The sequence below is a fragment of the Strix uralensis genome, chromosome 1 (assembly GCF_047716275.1).
Source record: "Strix uralensis isolate ZFMK-TIS-50842 chromosome 1, bStrUra1, whole genome shotgun sequence".
NCBI lineage: Eukaryota > Metazoa > Chordata > Aves > Strigiformes > Strigidae > Strix > Strix uralensis.
In genome coordinates, this window is record NC_133972.1 from 159254480 (window position 1) to 159276453 (window position 21974).

The following is a 21974-nucleotide window of genomic DNA, read 5'->3' on the forward strand; positions in this document are numbered from 1 at the left end:
GACTGGCAATTTATAACTAGTATTAAGGCTTTCCACATTAGCAGCTATGAAGATAAAGGAATAGAAACCTACAGTCATTTTAAGAAGCCTATATAACTTTTGCTACTTTTTACAACACCTAACATTTGTGTGCAATGGGCACACAAAGTGTAAAAAGAATTCATAGACAGTGTTTGAATAAAAAAGGGAACATCATTCCCATTAATGAAATAGTATGAGTAATGCACATATTAATGCTTTAGCATGTTGTTAAGGCTCCAGTTATATTGTTATGCAAAAGCAATGTATAAGAAAACCTTATTCAGTCAGTCAACACTGTGTTCACCAAAAGCATTACTGGATATAATTTTCTGAATGCATACGTAAATTCAAGAGGTTAGGATTTTAAAAAGAAAAAAAAAAGTCATGTATCAGTGCTTAAGAATTTAGTTAGATGAGGAATTATTTTCCTTTACATTTACTCTCCTTCCTAGAATATCCTCATGCAGAGGATTTGCAAAGAATGAAACAGCACACAAGTAAAGACATACTTCCCTGTGACTACTCTGAAGGCAAACTTGACCAATAAAAAAACCACTTATTTGGCCTAGCAGCCAGCACACTTGCCTTGCTAACAGATCCCCCAACTCCCAACCCACAGCTGTTATTCTCCCAGAAGAAAGTTTACATATATCCATTATCTACATACGACCAGACACGACCCACAATCCATCACATGGAGTAACTCTGGTTTTCAGTATTAGTTCAATTTCTGTATTACAAAAGCTTTCATGCTCATCTAGTAAAATTGCTACTTATCCTGCCTGATCTTATGTCTCTGAGTGATACACCAGGTGTATCATCTCTGCTTTCAGAGTTTTGTATCTTGCCCGATATCACTACTAAAATGAAGAAAACAACCGGTCTCACACCACCCTACAGCCATCAACCTGCTGCTTCCAGTAAAACTACGTAATACTGAGCCCAAATCATCATTACTCTGTTGAAAAGAACACTAATATTGCAAAAGCAAATGCTAAAGAGTTACTATAAGCACAAAACGAGGTTACCCTGCAAAATTCCATTGTAATAATGCAGCAAACTGGAAGATTTTTTTAATGACAAACTAATGCGCTCCATCTGCTCTCATGGTCACAGCACAGTTACTTTAGTAACAGGGTTTCTCTGTCCTCTTCGCCTCATTTACTCACTTTGCTGTGTGAGAAAAAGGATGTAAAGGTACTGCAGAGCAAACAGTTGGCACTCATATAGTTAAAGGCTATAATCCAGTGCATGTGCAAAAGAGGCCAAATAAAAATTGCAACAGCAGAACAGTAATTTTGGAAAAAAACCTTACAATTTAAGAGATAATAAATAACTATCAGGAAATGCAGCTGATCAGAATTGTTCATTACACACTCTTCTATGATTATAATGGCTCTTATTTAAAATTGCAGATGCAAGAAATCAAAGTACCTTTATCCTTAATCCAATAAGCACAAAATTAACACAGTATTTCCTTTTCACCCTCTCTCATTTCAAATTTTCCCCTGGAAAACAAGTAAATAACAGGGTTCTGAAGGAAACAGCAATGTTCCACAAGTGGGTTTATATCTGAAACCCTACAACAGAGTGGTGTTTCATAGCACAGCCATAACACCGAACAAAAACAGAAATCTTTTTTTTGTTACATTATCTTCATGGTGTAATGCAGAGCCTAAATTATTATAGGACAAAGAATGAAAAAGAAGAAAGATGATGTTTGTTAGCTTTAAGGAAACAAACACCAAGACATGAAAAAACCTGAAGCAGTTGTTCATGTGATTCTATGAGGTTATTTTCAATATAGCTATCTGTATAAATCAACAATACAGCCCCATCAACCACACTCCCAGAAAATATGTGATTTTTAGAGACAGCTACAAAAGTTTTAGGTATGCAATTGAAGTTTGAACTTCAGACTTAACATCAGTTTCATAAAAACAAGGAAAATTAGTATTTATACCCAAATTTACAAATTCAGACCACTCAGACTAATAATTGTAAGTACAAGAGTCCGGTAAAAGTTCCCGCAAATGTATGGATTTTACTCTGCATTTTGACATCAATAAATGAAATCATTTGGTAACCTAACCTTCTCCCTTGCTTTCTTGCAAGAAACAGGAATGCACAAGCATCTTTCTTTTTTGTACATTAACACAGAAGGTCACTTGACTGCACAGGTAGGTACTCATAAAAGAAAACTGCCATGTCTGTTCAGCTAAGCTGAAAATTTCTTTCCATTCAAAGGAATAACTACTGCTTATGTTTTAAAAATCCATCAGCTTATAGTTTGAAATTTATTTTACCTTACTGAAGGAAAAGAATATAAGGTCAGTGAACCAAATCTGATTAATTTCAGCAGCTGAATTCCAAAAAAATTCAACTCTACTAAAGAATTTCTAGAAATACAATAAACAAGAGTCCATTAACACCTCATGCAAAAAAACAAAATGGTAAGCAAATTATGTCACTGCTTTACATTTATTTCAGACTGTGTGTGATAATCATTACCCCTTTGGGGAAGATCCTGAGTGGCTTTTGAGTCCCTTGCTACGAAGTGTCATACAAATGTGAAACTGAAAATCTAGCAAGCTTATAAGCATTGAAGAAATGACTCGCAAAGTCATGCACAACCTAGTCTAAACTACGCCCATGAATTTTGTCAGAAATAGTAAGTGTTCAAGCTATAACATGGTTCTGTTAGTTCAAGCTATACCTGGATCCCACTATTGATAAAAAAAACTCAGAATAGACTCCAGCAAGTGTAGTAAAAGCTACAAATTACAACATTTATTGTACCTGTTGCTACTTCCCCAGTCAGCAGGAAAAAGGGATCAGACAATCTGCTGCACAGGAGCAACTGGGAAGAAAGCCTACATTCTTTCCTTCCATGCATTCCTCACACACACACACCCCAGAGCTGTGCTACCCTTTCTCCTCCATATATGAAGCGTATAAAAAGCATGTTATATATCCTTTCTTTCAATGAAAAAGTGAACAGAGACAAAATTCAGTTATCTACAACAGACTCCTAGATGTCCGGTCACAACAACTTTTCCAATCTGAGTGGCATGACTGCAATTAATTACAGTTGCAATCAACTGTGAATACAGCTGGTACATCTGGAACTAGCTGTCCTGATCTACCACCAAGCAGGTGACAGTATACAGAAGCCCCAGAACTAATAATAATCCAATGTAATTTTTTAGTCTTCATATGCCTGAATTCTGTTTAAATTCACATTCTCAAACAGAAAAAGATGATCATAAGGTGATCTTAACCATGTATTTCTTTTAAAACACAACTACAAAACAGTCTGAGGTGACACATCAGATACACATGTTCCAATAACATAAGACCCTAAGTCAGTAGAATTATTAGTCTAGTTCCCTATATAAGGAAAACTAATATGATGTCCATGCTCATGTCTTCCAAAGTTGCTGGTGATTTTAGTAAACTTCAGAAGCTAAACTTATTTCTTCAAGAGAGCTCTCTTTCTTATGGATGCCATGCAAGTTCTTAGCTGAGCAAAGTAAAGAGACTATTTGAAGAATAAGTTCACTCAACTTCTAAAAATGCCTTTAGAAAGCAATCTGCACAAGGTAAAAAAGTTTACAGCACTCCAAATGGTCAAACAGCTTTAAGAAGGTGTGAGCTCTAATTAGGTCCAAAAGCCAACTGCAAACCAAGCTGCAAAAACTCAGTCTTGCCTTTTTTTTTTTTTTACAGGTCTTATATTAAAAGCACCAAAAGCATAATTTGTTCTTCTGTGATTACTGTACATGGACACTCACTATAAAATTTACAATTACTGTTTCTAAGAACTCCAGAAGGCATTTAAGAGTCTTCATAAAGCTCTGTATCCTTGTAGTCATAATCATCACAAATTTGAGCGATCATGTAACCGCTAATCTCTCAAAAAAGCAGAAACATTAAAAGACTGCCTATGTGCCTATATGCCACAGCCATACAGAAACAAAGCCAGAAACATCCTATGCATGTGATCACCCCTGCTGTGAACACAAGTTTTCTTTGGGCTACTCAAGTGGAGAGAACACAATGGAATCTCCATTCAGAGTTCTACAACAGGAAGCAAAGACAACAAAATGTGATGGATTGAACTCATCTTCTGATCTTTTTCTCAGGATTAGTCAAAAACACAATGGCATTCCAAATTCAAAACTGCCAATATAACTGCATGCATAGATAATTTGTCTGCTACAAATCTCTCAAAAATGAATCAGAAAACAAAACCACATTCAGGCTACCAAAACCAGAGTACAGTCCTTGGAATCTCATTGTCATTCTGATACAGTAGTTAGCCATATGTATCATTTGATGACTGAGACCTTAACTATCTAGCAGAAAAGCTGATAGAAAAGGGTACAGGCTTCTATTTTTCCTCTTTTTGTCAAACTGTGAAGATTGGAAATCTACGTTCACATTTCATTTCAGAAGCATTTTATAAACAAGCATTCAGGTACTTCAATCAAGTTATCAAGTGTCTACAGCGTGACACAGTTCTCCCTCAATCTTCCTAAATTTTGGTGCTATTATTTTTTGCAGAATAACAGTATAAACATTTTTAAAAGTTATGCAAATTTAGCTTATCTTATTAGTTAGGGTTTCATTGTTGGCTTTTACTCCTGACATAGCAGTGCTTTTTAATTTACTATTGTAAATTAAATACCTGAAACAAAACTGCATTTGATCTAAATCCAAATTACACCATTATGCAATAAAATAAGGAATTAACTAAGAAGTTAACTATAGGATGCTCTACTTGTATCAAATTTTAAAAGGAAGCCAGAAAAGTAAGTTGCAGCATCATTATGTATTATGGTTTAAGGTAACATACTGACATTCATTACTAATGAAGAGAATTATTATTTTCTTTTACTTTACTGTTCCTTTGAAATAACAAGCTTTCTAAAAGTACTTTCACATTCTCACATATACAGAAGACTGATGCATCTTCTATTTTGCATACACAGACACAAAACAATGTACACGGCATTCAAAGCAGTCCCATTTGAAAGAATTGCTTATGCCAACTGCCAAAGATGAGGCATCAGTGGAGAGAGAGATTACTAACTTCCTTAACGCCCACCAAAATCCATCCCCAGTTTTGGCACATAATCACCTTGGTCACGATGAAGTTGACTGATGTGGTCTTTTTATTTTGTGAGAGAACAGACAACACATTTAAATCAGTAAGACACTAGAAACATTTTAGCAGAATTTCAGTAAGACATTCTGAGGACTTGCAATGGGACCTACTTTGTTTACCAAGCAAGCAAATTTATGCCAACACTTCTCTTCACCACAGGTGTCATAGAAGTTTGCGAACCACACTGTTAGTGTCCTGAAAATGCTTTGTGTAAGATCCATTGGGAGACATCTTCAGCAGGTGGAAAGGTTTCCACTGTTTTCAGTAAGTTAATCATACAAACTCCAGGCAAGAGGCACCACTATGCTGTACCAGAAGAATACACAAGGACAAGACTTTAAAAAAAAAGCATAAAGCAAAAAGTCTTCGTAGGTATTTATTGGACTGTCAGAAGCAGACCATCAGGGCCACTCACAGTCGATCTGAATGAATAGTAGTTCACAGAGCAGACTGCACATCTGATAGAGGACAGTTCTGAAACATCTGTTCCCTTTATTTCAATAAAGCAGGAACAAAAGAAATCAAACTTAACAGTTGTTATTAAGTACAAAAATGATAAAACAGCTTTTACACCCACAGAAATGGAATTAAAAGTGCCAACCTGTATCCTGCTCTTAACTATTCTTTTTCATTGTTCCCTCAAATTTGCTAATAAAAAGCCACACATGCACCACTGTCCATCTGGCTCTAGCCTGCTCGTAACAGCAGCAGCCTGTTGTCAGCTACTGTATTTTAGGGATATGTTTCACAACCAGTCAGTTTTCATCACTTCGTGAAAGTGCTGTGTGCACCAAAGCCAGAGATACATGGACAGTTGAACAGAATAATCCAGAAATACTCTAATTAATTCAAATTTTCTCTTTCATAAGAACCACTATACACAAATAAATTATTCTTCCTCTTCCCAAACATTCACTATACTGTGTAACTCCGGGATAATGACTGGGGACTATCACTAATAAATGCCAAGTAGGCTTCAAAGCTTGCCCCAAAACTATGATCTCCCTTCTCATTACCGGTATACTGATTCTCCTTCACACTTCAACTATACAGTCTTCTGGTGACACTCGGGAAAGATAAAGAAGAAGTAACAAACAATGGTTCTATCCTTGAGAAGTTCAAGTAACTATTTTTTCCCCACTTTATATTATTGTGAGTAATAACAACTGTATGAGACATGAACTGACACAAAAACATCCAGCTGCAAAGCCAAGAACCAAAATCAATTTCAGCAGACACTCTTCCGCTTAAGGTCACCTCTATTAGGATGGCTTCCTTCTCTGCTAAACCCCTTCAATCCATCGTTTTCTTGTATTTCTTATTAATAAAACACAGTAGGTTCTAGCAGTCCTAACAGGGGAGGCAAACAGCACAACAGATGAGGGAAAAAACCCACCGTGCTCGCCATCTCTTACAACAATGTAGTTTTCAACACTCTGAGCTACGACAGCTGGAAACAGAAAACCAGAGCAGCGGAGCTGAAGGAAGAAAGGGAATATTTAAAAGCAATAAATTCCTGCCCTGTCCCAGCCTTCGCTCACACAGGGGAGGGAGCCGCTCCCCCCGCAGGGATGAGCATACAGGGAGCCTCGCCACGGGCTGGGGAGCTCGGGGGGAGTATGAAGCCGCTTCTGCCCCTCGGGGCGCCACGGCGACCCCGGCCCCAGTGCGGACGCCGTCCCCCGGCCGCGTCACCACCCCACAGACGGGACCAGGCCCGCCGGCGGCTCCACGCGGCTCCACGCGGCCGCCCCGTCCGCCCGCCCCTCCACCGGCGGTGGCCCCGGCCCCTCCGCTCACCAGCCCGTCGATTTGCACTTGCTTGACGGCCGAGTCGCCCGTGGCGGCGGCCTTGCCTTTGCCTTTCGAGGCGCCGAAGCCGCTGCCGGCAGCCCCGGAGCCTTCCTTGCGCGACGCCATCTTTCCCCTCGCACCGGCCGGAAAGAGAAAAACGAAACACCGGAAGCGGCGGCGCGGCCGCGCGCGGGGACGCGGCGCCGGGCGGAAACTCGACGGGCGGGAGGCGCGTGCGCAGTGCGGCGGGGCGGGGTTGGGCCTGAGGCTGAGGCTGGGCCTGGGCCTGGGCCTGGGCCTGGGTCTGGGTCTGGGCCTGGGGCTCGGACTGGGCAGCGGCTCCTCATGGCCCCGGGCGGGGCGGATCGGCCCTCGCTCGGCAGCTGGCACGGCGGCCCCGGGCACAGGCTCCACGACTGGAGGAGGAGAAACCCTGTGCTTTGTGCAAGGCGCTGGTGGCCATCCCGACTCACCCGGCCTGGGGCGGGAGAGGGGCCGAGGGGCCCTTCCTCTCCACATGCCTCTTCGTATGCCTCTCCACATGGCGGCTGGCGCCTGGCAAACCGTTTCTGACAACCTGGGGACCTCAGGCTGTGCATTTCCATGGCTTCCTTGGGCGATTCTGATGGCAACAGTCATGTAAAGTTACAGCTATGCCACTGGGCCAGACTTGGCCAGGGTGTGCAGTGAGGGTCCCTCAGCAGGACTGAGGGAGGCTCTGCTCATGGGGAGCATTTACACCTAATAAACCAGCTTGATACTGAGGGAGAAGCACTTCCAAGCCATGAATAGATTTGAAAGCTTTGGATTTTAACTTTAAAAAAGCAGCCTGCTATGGAGTTAGGCAAGTATGTGTCTTGAGGATGAGTAATAAGTCCTCAGTGCACTGCGAGGGGATACAAAATCTTAACATTAGATACAGACAAAACCCTTAACTCTCAACTACTCATGTTGATGCCAGGAAAGGGTTTAAGTGTTGTATTAAAAGTTAACTGTTGGTTTTGCTTTGCTGCTCTTCTTTGTTTGGTTTTGTGGGTTTTTTTTTCTAGTATTTCAAACCCTATACATTCTTCTGAAACATGGAGTGGGCTGTGAAAGGTAGACATACCAAACACTCCAAAGCTCTCCAGACACTATGCCAAGTATGTGACCTCATAAAAATTCACCATTAACCTTTTCAACAATGTAGGTGACACTAAATTCTTGCTGGGGGAGGAGAACATATTTAACAACACCAATACAAAAATGTAGCTGCATTTTCCAGCAGACGCAGGCCCAGCGTTTGCCTGTTCCTATAAAATGGCCTTAACATCACAAGAGTATTCGCTACCAGCTGCCTGCATCAGGACTGCAACACATTCAAGCAAAGAATCTAGTATAATAATAATCATCCCCACCAGGCAAACCTAAATACCACTGATACCACTGACCTGATCTGCATGGACTAATAAGAAACCTAGATACCCAGCTTAGCTAAGAACACCTCACGATAGATGTCTAAAGTTAGGTGTGATGAATCCCACTTTATATTTCCCTTTGGGAAAAATCCGTTAAATAGAGATTAAGGGTGAAGCGTAGAATTGCAGCACCACTGAGGTCAAATGTGTCTTGTGCGGCAAAGAGACTGAAGTGTGTGTGTGCAGCAGGATTAGGGCGTTGTTCTAGAAAATAGGTTTGTAGAGAGGCTGATGCAATAAGGACCCAGAGTTTCACAGCAGTATGCTGTGGCCAATGAGCTCAAACATCATGTAGGTGTTGCAAATTTGAGTCCTACCCTTCACAGATTTCCATGACTGAATGTTGCACTCCCACTGGCACTGCCTTTTGAAGTTTTTCTAGAGAACAAAGTTGGTTGATTCAATATTAATATTTCACTTTGCTGTTATATACACATGCATATCCAGTTTTAATTTACAAATATGATCAAATAGCATTAATTAAAGAAAACTAAGATTAGAAAACAGTATTATGGTAATATAGTGGTTTTCAACTCCAGTACATGGACTGCTGGAGATCTGTGGGCTACTTCAAAGATGCTGGTGAAAGGTATTTAAATAGAAAAAACATACCTTCTGTCAGTAAACGCACAGTGCTTTACCACTGGCAAATTCTTAGGGATCTGAAAATGAATGAGAAATTCTCTGACAAGACAGAAGTTCCTGCCTATCAGTTTTTTAATAGAAACTCAATGTAATTTTAAAAGGGAAAAAAAAAAAAAAAACAAACAACAAAAAAACCCCCACCCCAAAACAACAAGTAGCTACAGCACAGAACATCAGCGTGTTCAAAGCGGTTGCTGTGGGCACCCAAAATAGCCCTATTCAAGGGACTGGCATAGGGCTCACATTACTTAATGCTCTGCCAGAATAATTCAGTTAATTATAATTAACATGAAAAATGAAACACAAATATCAACTTTCTACTTTACACTAGATCACTGGAGGCAAGAGGCCATAGAAAATTTCACCATTGAAAATACTGAATTATTGAAGAGGAGGCCATAAAAAGGGTGTCAGACCAAAAAATTTTAGTAATGTTGCTCAACCCACTCAGGAAAACCACAAAACAGATGACTTCCATCACAAAATATTTTAGAAAATTCAAGTAGTGCACAAACTCCATTAATCATTTTTAAATGATACTCTTAAATCAAAAGCTGGAACCAAACAAAACCCTTTTATTCCCCAGTCCTACTTAAGTAAAAACCTTTGTAGAAGTCAGATGTGTCATTTCTCTCTACAGCACTGCTGCACCGTATCAGTGCTATGAGCAGAACTAGTGTTGCTAAATGGAAATTATCTGATTAAGGGTTCAAAGATGTAATCCCTTCCAAATTGTCAGACTGACTTTACCTTAAGGGCTAAACCAACTTGAATTACGTTTGTGTATGCTGCAGGCTAAGACCATGCACATGAATAGTTACCTGAGATTGGCCAACCTGCAATGACTTGTTACCACTTGGTAAGTGGGTCATGTCTGAATTCTGTATTTTTCCTCCCTACCCTCTCAGCAATTCCAAATATTTCTAAGCATGATGAACACCTTAATTTCATTATCACAAATTATAGAGGAATAGGGAAGAATCACTTAGGATACACATATAGCAGTCTGTACTTGCACTGAGACACAACACCCCAAATAACTACAATTGCCTAAAACAACATTAATTACCTACAAAAAGAAATTGTTTCCAGTAAAATAATCTCCAAAACTCGGTGGCAACAGATTCTCCTAACACAGACTTAAAATTGCCTTGTAATATCTTACACCCTTGCAGAAGTTTGAAATTTAGCAAAGCTCGGTTTTCTCGAAGAGATGAGGTATTCGGGCTTAAACTTTACAACATCAAGAACACAGGCACATGGCACAACTCCATGTGAATATACCACTGACCTTATTCAGTGTGCGATTATATGTAACATATCTACTCTGCCTGAGCAGGCAAGTGCATGAAGATTCTAACATCTTTTCTGTGTAGAGTAAAGGCTTGTATTAGGGAGAAATGTAGTGAATATAAGACTGTACTTAATCACTATGTTCAAGTAAAAAGCTTACTCTACATAATTCTACACATGGCATGGTCTCCTTGCTCTTTTGAAATCCCTTTCTTATTTGGTGGTTGCCTTTTGATAGTAGCCTCTCACATACATACCACTCTCACTGAAAATCCTTATGACAAGAAGGTCCCTCTGTGTCAATGGTATCGGTGGTGGGTTGACCCCAGCCAACAGCCAAACACCCACCCAGCCTCTCACTAACTCCCCTCTCCCATGGGATGGGGAGAGAACAGGAGGAAGGCAAGAAGACTTGTGAATCAAGTTTCAGAAGCCATGGGACAAACAAGATCTCTTAAATGCTCATTCTTTTATTTCCTTTGATTACAAAAAAATAGCAGTTGGGAGAAGATGTATCAGGGACACTCAGGTCTCTCCAGCAGACGCAGTTTTGCCAAGCACATGCATTACTGTTCCATTAGCTACAGTGACAGTAGCACTGTGTGCCATGTGCAGGCAATTCCAAATACCAACTACAACTTCAAGAAGCAGCACTGTGTGTAAATCCCATGTAATTCAGGGTTTTTAGCCATATGTGTTCTGCTGACAACAGCATTTTAAATCTAAAGGAAACTAAATATCCCCTGGCATATCAACTCCATGTTAAAAAGGTTGTCCCTGATAAATAAGGTAGCACTCTACACCCACCTTGTTCAGATATCACTGATCACTGATCACCAGATGCAAGCCACTGACGTGAAGCCCTTTGTATAGTTATGTCTACAGCATGTTCAGGATTCTGTTTCACTGATAAATAATAACCTTTACTGTCAGATATTCCAGTGCTTACTACTTTACACAGAGGAGCTCAATGTGAAAATTTAAGATCAGGCTACATAACTGCGTGTGCCATTTGTGCCAAGGAATTTCTAAGTACTAGTATTTGTCATGAGGCTAATTGCAATTTTAGAAGTTACTGGTGCCAATACTGAAGGCCATTCCACAATTTTTTCTAATTTTCTTGAAGAGAATCAAAGTCAAGAAATTGGTTTTATTGGATTTTTTATTTGAAATAGGAAATGGAAAGTAATAAGGTGCAGGAGTGATAGAAAAAATGGTAAAGGTGGGAGCTGCAACAGTACAGAAACCCCCAGGGACAAACATCAAATGCAATAAAGGAACTACAGGACCAGAATGTGAGCTTTGAAAATTCAATTTATCTTCTGTAAGAATGGAGGTTTCAGGGACCATGCATGGTTTCAGCCATGCTCTTAGACAGGCAACCTTTTAGCATTTGCTTGACTAGATGTAAAAGCATTGCAAAAATGTATCAGCTGTCCTGGAGAGCAGCATAATAAGGTATTTCTGCACGTGAAGGAAATATTTTAAAATATAAGTTCTTCTCTTCAGAAAGTTGTATTTTTTTCACTGCAACTTTTTCTCTGCTTTTTCAATAACTGTTTTCCAATAAATGTTTTCAGTTACCTTCTATTCTTACCCACTCTTTTTACGTTCCAGGTGTTTATATTTTTTATTATTAATGGATCATTTATTATAGCACCTCAAAACCTTTAGCATACAGCTAACAGGAAGAAAAGAAAATGACGTAGGAATTAACAATAAAATTACCTAATTGGTAGTTGCTGAAAAAGACTGAGACATTTTAAGTGCTAATTTTGGCCTGTAAAACAAAGAAAAGTTATTTTCACAACTTTATATGCTTCTAAGCAGAGTCAGACTCTTGCTACAATATAAAGTTAGAAAATTATGTAAGTATAGAGAGTATATATCATTTACCACCACAATGTAAAATTCCACTTCTCTGTTCCCAGTTAAGTGATTTCTCTCTGAAATCAATGAAAAGGTGAAAAGACTTATAGTATCTCAGGCAACTGAACTGAATTCTCTTGCACAAATCAGAATTTTGGCCATAAAGTTAATTTCTGAGATAGACTTCCCATGCAATTTCTCTTTTGATGTCAATTTGTTCTGCCTTACCTTCATAATCAACAAATGCACCTTCTTATTCTAAATGACATGTAAGCTATCCCATGCCAAAAAGAACAACCTTCTCTAAGGAGAACAAGAAATGAGGAAACAAATGGAAGTAAGCGTACCAAAAATCTAAAATGTTTTGTGTCTTCCAGCTTCCTGTAATCTCCAAAGCAAAACCATGTAGTAGTTTAAAAGAACTAAAATGGACCTGATATGTTTACTTTCTATCAGAAATACTAAAAGGGCAGGAAGGATGTTCCTTCTGCTCAAAATGAAGCAATGGATACTTTCATAAGCGCAATAGAAGACAAGATGTAAAGCATCACTCCATTCTTCCCCTCTATCTACCTAGCATATCAGCTGCCACATAATCAGTGTTTGGCAAGATATCTTCCTGTCTTCTGCATTCTTCCGGCTCCCCAAATTGAAGTTACAATTTCAGTCCTGGGTACTCCATGAAGACTTCCTCTTTTTCTAGATTATGGCACTTTTACATCACTCTTAAGTGCTTCTGCAAGCTCTGTGAGTATTGAGGGAGCTGAATGGCAACTAACTAGTGCAGATTTCGACGAACAGCGCAGGGAGGAAGGGCTGCTCCGAAAGGATGCCCTTGTGTGTCCATACAGCACCATGAAACCAGTTGTTTAACATGTACATCTTAAAGAGCTGTACGAACCAAAAATACTGCATAAACTAAATGATTTGTATCGGTGATCTGTATCTATTCAAAAAGACAAAAGATGTAGTTAAGTTAGATAAGATCTGATTCTGTTCATCATTCATGTGTATTTAGCTCAAGGTCAAAAAAGAGAGAAAAGCTGGTATAACATTTGAGAAGCTGTCAAAAATCCCACTGATTATTTTCAGCCCTATAATTTCTTTCAGCTCTAGTAAGAAAGATAAAGTTGCCTGCAAAATCTTTGTTCTCCAGAGCATTCTCAAAGTATTTACTACTATAAGCAGTCACTTAAAGGCCTGTACAGATATCTGCTATATTGTATTTCTGACCCATGGAAGCCACCAGTATACAGTGAAACTAAATATCCTAACCTCTACATTAAATGTGTGCTTCTTATGATACACAATTTAAAGATACTTAATGTGGGACATACTGTGATGGGCAGTTATGGTATTTAAGCCAGAAGTAATTTTCTAACTAAGGAGTATGATAACAGTAGAGCTAGGAAGGTGCAGAAAGCTTTACCACATAGAAAATTCTCATCTGCTGAGTTTGTACCAATCCATAAAGAAAAAACAGAGCTTGTCACAGCCATGTTTATTATAAAACCAGATGCTCTATTCCCATAAGGTAGTAGAAAAATAGGTTCTGTAAAAGATGAATGTATATGATGAAGGCTAAAATTCAAAAGCTCAAAACCAGCCCCAAGGCGATGAAAGGAGGAACCAGCCATGAATAATAAACATTCTGACAAATATAATTTAGCATATGAAATGCTGCTGAATCTTATTCTGTGGCCGACACATACCTCAGAAAAATTAAAAAATACACCTAGGGAAATATTTTCAGACACACTCCAACAATGTTTTACTGTCCTGTGTTTATTTATTATAGTTTTGTTTCCAAATGTTCTAAGTGAAAACTCTACCCTCTTCTTTTTTGTGAATCAGTTAATTTTTTGTATTTAAGCATGTCTGGTGCTAAGACTTACTAGAGATAACCACAGAGCACAACATTTGCCCATAAGCAACACATTCAGATGAAAAAGGTCTGACACAGGACAAGTTTGGGAGAATCAGGAGCTAAGATCTTTTTCTTACCAAGCATTTGCCAAGTGTCAGCTATTAAGGGAAATCTTTGTTACTTTGTGGACCTTTGTAGGGCCTACTTTGTAGGCCTACATCAAAGCTCTTTTGATTAAAGAACAGCTTTCACGTCAAGTAATCCACATGTCACGGCAGTTTTATATTCTTTAATTCTACTACTGCATTACCTAGCATCTCAAAACCAGAGCTGAACTCATATATGCCAAGAGATAGTTGTCTCTGTAAAGAGCTAATACTCTGCTGGAGCAAGTTTTGTGCGCAGTGCAACTGGTGAAGATGGGTTTCCTATGATGCCTATCATTGCTCGAATTTGGTAAATTCAGTATGAACTTCCTCTGGATATATAGAAGGTCTCCTTCAGTGTGACACCTTATTTTCATAAATATTATATATCTACCCACGAGTTATTGGTATTATCGATAATGTCACAGGAACTGTTATGTTAGATCAGAACTGTTCCCTAGACCAGTAAGTATCCTGTCTGGCAGCGGTCAGGGACTTGGGTTTCAGAAAAAGAAGTTCCCATTTCAAATTCTTTTTCCTGTCTTTGGAAAAAAGAAGTCACGTTAGCAAAGGCAGTGCTTCAACACCTTCTACCCTCCTCCACAAACTCACTTCCACAATGATACTGCTGGTAGGCAGCCTACTGATAACACAAGTGGTTTGTTAGTTCTTCAATAAAATGCTCACTTATAAAAAAAACAAACCTCAAAGTCTTTTAGTGGTGCAGACAGATAATTGATGAATTAGTTAAAAATATAATAGCAAGCAATTTCATAAAGGTATCTTCCTCTGAGTTTTATGACAAGCTTTGCTGTGCTACAGTTTCTGTAAGGGTATGTGGGATGTAAGAACATTTGGTTCATTAAGTCATCTGGTTAAGGACTATTTGGTATAAAAGAAATAAGAAACAAGAAAGAAAGTGATATATTAAACACACACAGATGCACAAAAAATTGTCGAATGAGCAGGTGGTAACAAAGACAATAGTGAAGAGCAGAACTCTTCATGCCATTAAACGAGCTGCCCAGGAAGCCACCCTGAAGAGGGTCAGCCTGAGCTTCATCTCTGGTAAGAAGGGGGAAACATGGTTTTCATGAGCATCACAAGATATTTGAGGAGGCATATGGGACTGTGTAAAACTTCTTATGGGATATCAGCAGGGTCTTGTGGGATTATGTAAAACTTCCTATGGGATGTTCACAGAACTGGCCAAAGGCAGGGAAAGGAAGGATCAGGGTGGATCTAGGAAGATGTGTGGGGAAATGGGGTGGAGGGGGCTCACATATGAGCTGGCAGCGGTCAGTACACTTGTCTGACTGAGCTCTCTGCCCGATCACAGCAGCCTCTCCTATCTTCTTTTTAAGCCCCTTTCTTAACTAGTTTTCTTTCTTAACTAGTTATCTTTCCCCAGTGAATTTAATCCTGTGGATGTGTAATGCGCTAGCAGATTTAAGCTGGACTAGCCAGTGAGTAGGAAGAGACGTGCATACATGCACGGATGGGTTAGGGAAACCAAGGTCCAGACACGGGTATTAGATTGACTGATGGCCAGTATTTGAGGGACCTGTGAATGTGGGTGTGGGAGTATAGGGAGTGAGGGCATGTGAGCGGTCACTTGGGAATGTCAGTCCTCATCAGTTGGAGAGGGGGAGCTTACGTTATATATGATTTCTGCTAGAGTTAAATGTGCCATGGTAGTCTGCATGGCTGGCTGTGTTAGTGTCCTCTGTGCGTGCGTGTGCGTGCATATGCTTGTCCAGGATACACACGAACCTAAGAACCCTCCTGCGTCCAAGAGTGTACATGGATGGACTTCAGCAGCCACCTGGGCTGGCCGAGCCATCACTGGGTCCTGAAGACCACTGGATTCAGCAGCTCCCATAAGATCCTCACACTTAATACGAAATCCACTTTACAGATGGCTCATGGGAATAGTAAAAGAATTCAACTTGAAAGGAACATGGTGAATTATACACAGAGTACTGTCAAACTATCAAAATGCTAAAAAAACTGTACTTCTCTGCACTGCTATTGTTATAGACATTACTTTTAACATTTAAAATTTATCAAAAAGAAACTTTAAAAGAATTGCGTAAAAGTGAAATACAGTTTGCACAATGGTACTGCAAGTAGTTTATCATACAATTAATGCGATCTTCTGCACAATGAAGGAGAAATCTACGCTGTTGTTTTGCCTGCTAGCCAGCCTTCTGAACATATTTCACCATACCAATGGCATTACAACTTCTGTGATGATACCATTTACCAGCTGAACAGGGACGGAGTATCTCATCACAGCGGTATTTAACACCCTACTCTGGATTATATCTTACTTTGCGTTTAGTCAAAATGATGGCTAGTTCAAGCTCTCATTTACTTGTTTCTCCTCTTTATTTCCATTCTGCAATAGCAGCTGTTATCATTGTAGATTCTGCATTCTAGCTGTGAGATGTGGGAAGTGTTCTTAATAAGGAATAACTGCCTGTCTTTGGACAGTTAATTAGTCGTCATCCCACCCCCAAAAAAGAAAAAACTACTTGAAGAAAAAAGTAATTAATAAGGTTTTACTTTGGAGTCTTGATGAAATGTTTTGTCTAATTCTTTAAATAATGAAACTATGCAATTAGATAGAAGAACTGAGACACCACACCAGTATGGGAATATGTTGGCCACAGGACTGATATTTAATAAAGACCAATGAATTCAACATATCATTTAGCTCATAGAGTAAGGTGTGTATCTATGTATGTCCATGATACTCAAGAGCACACGCAACTGCCCCCTGAAGACAGCTGGAAAGAAGGTTTTAATGACAGAAAAATGCTGTCAACAGTGCAATGAGATCCCATGGAAAATACTCTTAATCACCTGTTCTTCACACTTTTCGTCCTGTAAGTACTTTAAAATATCTTCCCATTTAAACATTTTAATTTCTAGAACAGTAATTAATTGCATTATTTTTCAGTTTCTCTTAACACTGACTAATCCGCTTGGAAGCAGATGTTTTCCATGTCTGTTTGCTAGCAAAAAGACCAGTATGACAGGTGGGTATTTGCTTGAATGACTTAGAAGAGTCTGACTGATCACAGCTAACTGGCAGGTACCTGCAATTTTTTGCTTGCAATTCAGTTGTCCCTGGCAAAGATGCCTCCCAATGTACCTGCATAGCAGGACAGATGTCTCCAATTATCATTTTGATGGTGTCAAGACATTGTATCTCTTTGCCTGCCTAAAATACAGGCATCAAAATTCAGTTTAAATGCCAAATGTCTGGTGTGCTCATGTTTTCTGTTGGACAGGGAGGAGTTTGTGCAATCTAGCTTTCTGACAGCTGTTTCCCCCAACTACAGTGAAATTAAATTTTCTATTTGTCGTGGAAAAAAAAAAAGTAGTAGTATCAAAATGTAGAATATATGCTTTTCAACTTCGATTTCGTGCACAGAGTTTACGTTGATACAGCCAACATGGCAAAACAACATAGGCAGGCATCGAACAGGCCGTCCTAAGGCAAGTATGCTGATGCATGACTACACTAGTTTCTGGGACAGTAACTGCAATTTAATCATGACAGTGAATTAGAAAAAATAAAATCGTGTGTATTTCTGATCTCAGCAAACGGCAGGAGCTAGCGTAGCACTGCAAAACACAGGAAGCGCCAGGTGGGTGAGCGAGGCCCCGTGCAGGCCGCACGCACGGCGGGCAGCCCCGCCGGCCACGCACCGGGAGCCCCGCACGGCAGCAGGACACGGGCTGTGCCCAGCACCTTCCACAGCCAGAGCGGAACAGCAGCGCGGCCGGAGCGGGGGAGGCGGCTCCGGCTCCCTCACGCCGCGGGGGGGCGGGGGGCCGCGGAAGGCCCCGCCCCGCTCCGCGGCAGCGGCCGGGCCCGGCGCAGTTTCCGGGGCAGCCGCCGGCCGTTCCGCGCGGGGGCGGCGGCGCCGCCATGAAGCTGACGCGGCAGAAGCACGCCAAGAAGAACATGGGCTTCTACAAGCACAACTTCCACTTCCGCGAGCCGTTCCAAGTGCTGCTGGACGGCACCTTCTGCCAGGCCGCGCTCCGCAACAAGATCCAGATCCGCGAGCAGCTGCCCGGGTACCTGGACGGCGCCGCGCAGCTCTGCACCACCCGGTGGGTGGGCCCCGCGCGCATGCCCGCGGAGGGGCGGCGGGAGCCCCGGCGGGGCAGCCGCAGTGCGCATGCCCGGGAGCGCCGGCGGCGGCGGGGCGGGTCGCGGCGCGCATCGCGCGGGCGGTGGCGCGGGGCTGGGGGCTCGCGTGGGTCCGGGCCGAGGGCGGTAGCTGTGGCGAGGGGCAGCGCTGTGGGCTGTAGTGAACGTGCTTTCAGTACCACCCGCCTTTCCGAAGATGGCAGAAACTGTTGAGGGATGAGACGGGGCGAGGGGTAACCCCGGTGTGCGAGGGACGAGGGACGTGTGGGTGGGCCTCTTCCCGCTCCCAGCGTCCTCCTGGCGAAGTGAGAACAGCGGAGCCAAGCTCACATCTCTGGGTCGGGAGGGATTACAGCTGCTCTGGAGTTTCAGCCTGCCAGTAAGGGATTGTTTCCAAAGGGAGAACAAGGATGTGCTAGACAAAGACATGGAAGGAAAGCATGCACACTAAATACCTAAGTTGCCTTGAAGTTGTGTTTGTTTTCACTTGGCTTTGTATATTGCATGTGATAAAAGCTCCCTCGCTTGTATTTTTGCAATGACAGAATAGCCAACTGCCCACCATGGAGACAAGTACGGAAAATACCAGGAAGATGTATACCCTAGGCTACAAAAATTAAACATTGAGGCATCTTGAAAAACATACAGAGCTGGCCCATACCTCTAAACACTAGACAGTATCTAGTCATGACCTTAGCTGTGAAAGGTTCAGAAATCACTTTGATCCAAACTGTATTCCAGTCATGTCTAAATGTCACTTCTTCCTTTCTTCTTTCAGCAACATCTGTTGGTCTTTTTGAGGTTGTTTTCACTTGGGGCAGCTGAATAGACTTGTTTTCTCTGCTGTCAGAATGCTAAGTTGGTGAGGCAGCACCTCAGAGGCATGACCAGAGCTTCCCTGAGGAAATGGGCTGGCTCTCTGTGAGAGTCTTTGCAAAAAGAACAGGCTCAAGTTTTCACAGACTGACCTCAAAGGCTAAACTTTATTCTCTGGAAAGACAAATAGTTGCTGCCATATGCTTGAAGCTGTATTTCAAGGCCATACATTCCTGCCACTGCCCACATTTAATAGTGAGAATCACTGGCTGGAGTAAGTTAGGTTTCATCTGTTCGTTTCTGAGTATCCACGTAGCATCCCTGTAGACTGCTACGCTGTCCTGTGTGAACATCTGCTCCGAGTGCTGCTCAGAGCAGGATTTTATTGTCTAGTTGGAATGTTATGGAGCCATGAACTTCCGTATTTTTAAATGTATGGACAGTCTTTTTTCTTCTTCTGCTTGAGTTGGTTGGATTCTGACAGCAAGTTTAAGCAAGGTGGTGGACACTAATAGAGAGTTTAACTTGCCTGCAGTGGTTAATCATTTTGTGCTAATTCAAGTTACTTTATTTGTTAAGTAGAGTTCATATGCTAGGTGGTATCTGAACATAAATGTAAGGACTTGGCATTGTCACTGATAGGAAATATTTTTATATTATTTAATGTAACTTAATGTTGTTACTGGTTAATCTTGTTTGGAACTGAGGAAATCTTGCTGATGTTTTTAGATGAGCTACTGCTTTCAGATTACAGGGTGCCATTTACAAATCCTAGATCCTGAACAACTGGGCATTGCTCCTACCTAATTAACTCGTGTCAACCTTTTGCTGTTGTAAAAAATTCATAGTTATTGTTTAGAAATCATTGTTGCTTTTGGTTTTCAGATGTGTTCTAAAAGAACTGGAATCATTGGGGAAAGCACTGTACGGAGCAAAATTAATTGCCCAAAGATTTCAGGTTCGAAACTGTTCTCACCACAAGGATCCTGTGAGTGGTTCAGCCTGTTTACTTTCCATGATTGAAGAAGGCAACCCTCATCACTTCTTTATTGCTACACAGGTAAATACTCATGGGAAACGTAACTCCGTGATCCTTTGGTACCAAGGATAAGGAAACCCAGAGAAACCTCAAGTATTAGATTTTTAATCTTAATAGATTTTAAGCTTGTGGGAATTAGTCTCGTAAAGCCTTGTTCCCTCTTAGAGGTATTTGCTAATTAAGGAGGGAATCTTTTGTCTTACTTGAACTAGATGTTTTTACCATAGAAGGATATTGCTTAGTTTAGCAGAAAGTGTAGAAAACATACTGACTACCTATAGACATGTAAGACAACTGATGGATGTTAATTTGCATATCGCCTGTGTGTGCATCCCCTGCCCTGAACTTTTTTTTGCAGTAGTCTGAAAAGTGAAATTAAGTGTTAAATGACCATGTAACTTCAACTTTAAGAAACTTTGGAGGGTTTAAGTAAAGAATAAAGGTAGAACTTGTGTACAAATAAGAAAGGTAGTTTTTTTCTTAGGTCTGTATGTATAAGTCATATAAGCTATATAAAAGATACATAAAATGGTTTACAGTAGAATTTTGTATACTTACATAAGATATAAGGAGTTTAAAATGACTTGTTATGGAAGAAATTATGTTACTTCTTGTGGTGGACTGCATACCAATAAACCAGGGCTTTTTCCTCAAAAAATGAAAGTATGCTTATACATGCATGAAAAAAGGAAACGTTAATAAATTTTCTATCAGAAGTACAGCTAATCGGAGTGAAATTGAAATTTAAATTGCTCTGAAACGCACTGCAATGTATATCTGCTAGATTAAGTTTCTTATCTTTTTCATAATGTAATTTATCTTTGTAGTTTTGTATTAAACCTAGGTGCATTTGAATTGCAAATATCGTTTAATCCGAAAATATTGACTCTAAGTATTTAATTTTACAGGACCAGGATTTAGCAAACAAAGTGAAAAAGAAGGCCGGCGTTCCTCTCCTCTTTATTATTCAGAACACTATGGTGCTAGACAAACCTTCTCCTAAATCTCTGGCATTTGTTCAAAAGTTGCAGACAAATCAGCTTGTTCCAGAGCACCAAAAACAAAGTATTGTGCAGCTTAAAGAAAAAGAAGGTCTAGCAAAGCAAGAAGGTGAAAAGAGAAGAAAACGAAAAAGGGCAGGTGGCCCCAATCCTCTCAGCTGTCTGAAGAAGAAAAAGAAGAAAACACAGGAGGGTCAGGAGCCTTCTGCTGAAAAGAATAAAAGAAGAAAAAGAAAGCGAAAGAGAGTTAAAGCAGAAGCCATGTAGTCAGTGTAGAAGAATGAAGAAGAGTAAACCCATCTTTGTAAACAATGCAGGACTTGAACATTGTTTGAACTTTGCAAAAAGAAAGATTAATGTGCAATCATGTGAAATCAAGTTATTAATAATAAAACTTATTTTTATGAGGTGTTACTGGTTATTACTGCATCTCAACATTTGCAGGTTATTGTCCTAGTAATTTATTCTATTGTTTAGTAATGGGGTTTGTGACAAAATACTTAGGAACCTTCATGTTTCATTATTCTCTCCAGCATCTTAATTCCTGCCAAAGAGTTCACATGATTGGTAGCAGTTTTTTAGAAATGCTTCTTGGGTTTCATACAGGTTTTGGTGGGATTCTAGACTTCTTTCTAAATCTAGGTTGCTATTTTTACTAAAACTAGTTTTGACAGTTGTTCTGTTA

At 40.5% G+C, this 21974-nt stretch overlaps 2 protein-coding genes across 4 annotated transcripts in view; one reads left to right on the top strand and one right to left on the bottom strand.

Moving 5' to 3' along the window:
* Window positions 1-7138, bottom strand: part of EIF3H (eukaryotic translation initiation factor 3 subunit H) — an 86391-nt gene extending 79253 nt beyond the window's left edge. Inside the window, exons 1-2 of one of the 2 annotated variants that reach the window (XM_074886818.1) lie at window positions 6992-7121; window positions 6588-6669 (exon numbers count right to left, since the gene is read on the bottom strand). In XM_074886818.1, the coding sequence (XP_074742919.1) occupies window positions 6588-6599 (12 nt within the window). In that variant the 5' untranslated portion in view covers window positions 6600-6669; window positions 6992-7121. Of the gene's footprint in view, window positions 1-6587; window positions 6670-6991 lie in introns of both variants that reach the window. The other variant, XM_074886811.1, reaches the window with a different exon arrangement.
* An 11009-nt stretch (window positions 7139-18147) lies between these two features.
* UTP23 (UTP23 small subunit processome component) lies at window positions 18148-21696 on the top strand. 2 transcript variants are annotated; one of them, XM_074886842.1, is made up of 3 exons: window positions 18148-18357; window positions 20135-20309; window positions 21197-21696. In XM_074886842.1, the coding sequence occupies exons 1-3, from the start codon at window positions 18206-18208 to the stop codon at window positions 21554-21556; spliced, it is 687 nt and encodes a 228-aa protein (XP_074742943.1). In that variant the 5' UTR covers window positions 18148-18205; the 3' UTR covers window positions 21557-21696. The 2 variants fall into 2 exon arrangements, with proteins under 2 accessions (XP_074742943.1, XP_074742932.1); XM_074886831.1 differs by having other exon boundaries at window positions 18150-18393.
* Window positions 21697-21974: the final 278 nt, after the last annotated feature.